This window comes from Aptenodytes forsteri, unplaced genomic scaffold (assembly GCF_000699145.1).
Source record: "Aptenodytes forsteri isolate BGI_AS27 unplaced genomic scaffold, ASM69914v1 Scaffold66, whole genome shotgun sequence".
NCBI classification, from domain to species: Eukaryota; Metazoa; Chordata; class Aves; order Sphenisciformes; family Spheniscidae; genus Aptenodytes; species Aptenodytes forsteri.
The window spans coordinates 364,585-367,763 of NW_008795131.1; the positions used below are offsets into that span (position 1 = coordinate 364,585).

The window sequence follows — 3,179 nt, forward strand, 5'->3', positions numbered from 1 at the left end:
CCCCCAGGACAGGGTGGGGGCTCCCGCAGGAGACTGGTCCCCCCCGAAAAGCCGCCCGGAGCCGGCGCAGGGACAATAGCGGTGTCCCCGCTCACCCCACAGGGCCAGCTGCCAGGGCCATGCTCTGCTGAATCCCCGCCGTAAAAGGAGGGCTCAGCCGCCCCGCATGGCCCTAATCCAGGGAGGGGAGTGCATCTCCCCCCCATCCCAGAGCCGGGCACAGCCTGGGGCACCCACTGCCAGCCCCTCTTTTTGGGGGGCTGTATACGACCCCCTGCCAGCAGGGTCGCAGCCACAGCAGGGAGGGAGGCGCTCCAGGGAGCAGCACTGCTCCCCATGAGCCACCCACGCGCCGCAACCCTAAACACCTCCATTTCCTGGGTGCAGGGGTAAATAAAGGTGCCAGCACCCGGGGTGTCGCAGCACCCGCCCCACACAGGGTGGCAGGGCTGTGGTGGAGGGCAGGGGAAGGTGATCCCCCCCACAGGCAGGAGAAACAGGCCATTAAAAACCAGAGCACTTGTTCGAACGCTGCTATTTTGGGCCGTGCTGGGGGAGGGAGGTGCCACACGGCCCCCACGGCAGCAGGGAACAGCCTCGGGGTCCGGAACACTGGGAGGGGGATCCCGCAGGAGATGCCCTAGCAGGGAAGGAAGGAGGTGAGGCTGGAGCTGTGCTGGGAGCAGGGGGGGGCCCCAAGGGAGCCCCCTCCATGGAGCAGCGGGGGCCGAGGGGGGCTGGGAGCAGGAGCTGGCAGAGCTCCCAGTGCCTGGCAGGCAGCGCTCCAGCAACCCAGGGGATGCTGCATGCCGGAGCCGCGCTGGGAGGGGAACCATCCCCACGCAACAGGCTTGTGGCCCACGGCCCTGTGATGGGGCGCAGGATCCGGCCTCCGATACCCCCTGCAGGGGGGAGCAGGAGGGGGGGGCGCAGAGAGAATCTAGGGCAGGAGGAGGAGCAGGGGCCCGGGGAGGGAAGCTAGGTCAGACCGGGCACACCGGCTGCTGCGCAGGGTGAGCCTGGGGAACGCAGCGCCTTATTGAGAGCAAGCGCCGGCAGGGGGGTGTGTGTCCCCCGCCAAAGAGGAGAGGCTCTGGGGTGGCAGGGAGCTGTGCCTGCGGCCCCGTGACAGGGAGGGAGCAGGCATAGCCAGTGCAGGCTGGACGAGTTATCCCCACCCAGGGCACCAGGAGCTTCCTGCACCCATGCACCAGGCAGGGTAAAAGCCAACAAAACTTTATTCAATAAATAATTACAGCATTAAAGAACGGGCAGGACAGCATTAAGAACAGGAAGGTTTCACGCTACGGGCTATAGCGGCTCCGCAGCTTCCTTGCTGCCACTGGCCGTCTTCAGGCCCAAGTACCGCAGCAGGCTGTGGAGTTCCTGGCAAAAATCAGGGACGGCTGACAGGACCTGGGGGACAGCAGCAGCGTTAGTGACAGCGTTTGGGATGAGGGTTTGTGTTGCTGCAGTCACAGCAAGGGTGAAAGCGATGAACCACAAACCTCACCTCTTTCATCTTCTCCTGCATCTCCTCATGTGTCCTCAGCACTTTCTGGGCGTGATGGAGCCTCAGCTCCAGCCCTCGGACCTGCAGTGGGAGATGCCTGTCAGGAGCCTGCCCTAAAATTGGGCAGGGACTGGCCCAGGAGGGAGAGGGGACTAGAGCCAGGGCAGCCCCTTGGGGCTCCCCGTACCTGCTCCAGGTACTTGTCAGAGAGCAGCAGATTCTCATCCTCCTTCTCCAGGAGCAGCAGCCGCAGTTTGTCCACCTGCAAAAAGAGTAAGCGCCATTGAGAGCTCACCGTGAGGAAGAGCCATGGGGCGGGGGGCTCTCCCCTGCCGTCCCGCTGGTCACCTGCTCGAGGAGCGAGGTCTGGAGAGGTCCCCTGTCCACAGAGAGGTGGTGACACGAGAAGCCCTCAAAGCCCCGCCAGCCCCCCAGCCTCACCTCCTGCCGCAGCAGGACTCGCTCCTGGACATAGGCAGCATCCACCTTGGGCTCCTGCCCCCGCATCTCCTCCCACAGCACCTTGGCCTCTGTCTCTGCGCGCTGGAGCGAGCGCTTCAGCTGGGAGACCTCTCCCTTCAGCCTCTGCAGGGGGAAAGGAGATGCTGAGAGGGGTCCTACGGCCAGCACCCCCCAGGCATGCAGCTCAGCCAGGCCCCCATCACGCACCGTGACTTCCCCGCTCTTGTCAATGAGTTGCAGCATCTTCTCTTCCTGCTGTTTCACCACGTCCTGCAGTTCCTTCTCGTTCTGTGGGGGGGGGGGAAGAAGCGGTGTTCGTTCTGTGGGGGGGGGGGGAAGAAGCGGTGTCAGGCGGTGCCCGGCCCCGGCCACCCTCAGCACCCCAGGGGGGAGCGGGTTTTCTCATATTCGAGAAGGTCAGACGAGCCAGGAGCACCCATGGGGCATCACTGGAGCCAGTCACCCAGATTTCTCTGCGTCCTAGATCAGCGCCTGTCCCAGTTCGGCTCTGCCCTGGGGTGAGCACTGGCCCACTTCTGGCACCAGCTCACCTCTAGCTTGCCCCTCAGCGCCTTGTTCAGCTTGGCGATAGCAGCAGCCTGGGCATCCATCTTCTCCTGGCTCTCAGCCGTCACCGTCTCCAGCTGGAGCTGCAGGTCGGAACTGGGAGAGGACAGCAGGGCTGAGCGGGTGGGGATCGCAGCCGAGCATGGTGCCAGCTACCAACCCCCTTCCTGGGCATCCCACCAGCCCCGTGGTGGGAGTGCCCAACCCACCAGCTCGGCCAGCTGGAAAAAGCCCTTCTAGTCATGGCAGGAGAGGTCTAATCCAGAGCTGGGGCAAGAGGCAGACCCCAGACAGGCTGCCTGCAGGAGATACCATGCCCGGGAGAGCGCTGCCCATGCCTGGCCCTCAACGCGAGGCCGTGCTGAACTCACATCTCTCTCTGCAGCGCCTTGAACTCGCTCTGCTCCAGCTCCTGGATGCGGGAGCTCAGCATGGCAAGGTCGGAGACCACAGCTCTCAGCTCCTTCACGCTCTCCAGCAGACCATCCTCAGGCTCTGTTGGCAGGGCAGAGGCTCGTGAGCGGCACGGAAGGAACGTCAGCCCCAGGGGACACAGAGCCAAGCAGGAGGGCATGCCTGCTTGTTGTGTCCCCCCCCCCCCCCCCCCCCCCCCCCCCCCCGCGTGGAAGCCACCCCG

General features: G+C 64.8%; 1 protein-coding gene across 1 annotated transcript in view; it reads right to left on the reverse strand.

Moving 5' to 3' along the window:
* Window positions 1–1,311: 1,311 nt before the first annotated feature.
* LOC103898094 (sperm-associated antigen 5) overlaps window positions 1,312–3,179 on the reverse strand; it is a 15,041-nt gene continuing 13,173 nt past the window's right edge. The window contains exons 24-30 of the mRNA XM_019471760.1: window positions 2,914–3,037; window positions 2,527–2,638; window positions 2,183–2,263; window positions 1,955–2,098; window positions 1,701–1,775; window positions 1,514–1,594; window positions 1,312–1,416 (exon numbers count right to left, since the gene is read on the reverse strand). Coding sequence (XP_019327305.1) covers window positions 1,312–1,416; window positions 1,514–1,594; window positions 1,701–1,775; window positions 1,955–2,098; window positions 2,183–2,263; window positions 2,527–2,638; window positions 2,914–3,037 — 722 coding nt within the window. The remainder of the gene's footprint in view (window positions 1,417–1,513; window positions 1,595–1,700; window positions 1,776–1,954; window positions 2,099–2,182; window positions 2,264–2,526; window positions 2,639–2,913; window positions 3,038–3,179) is intronic.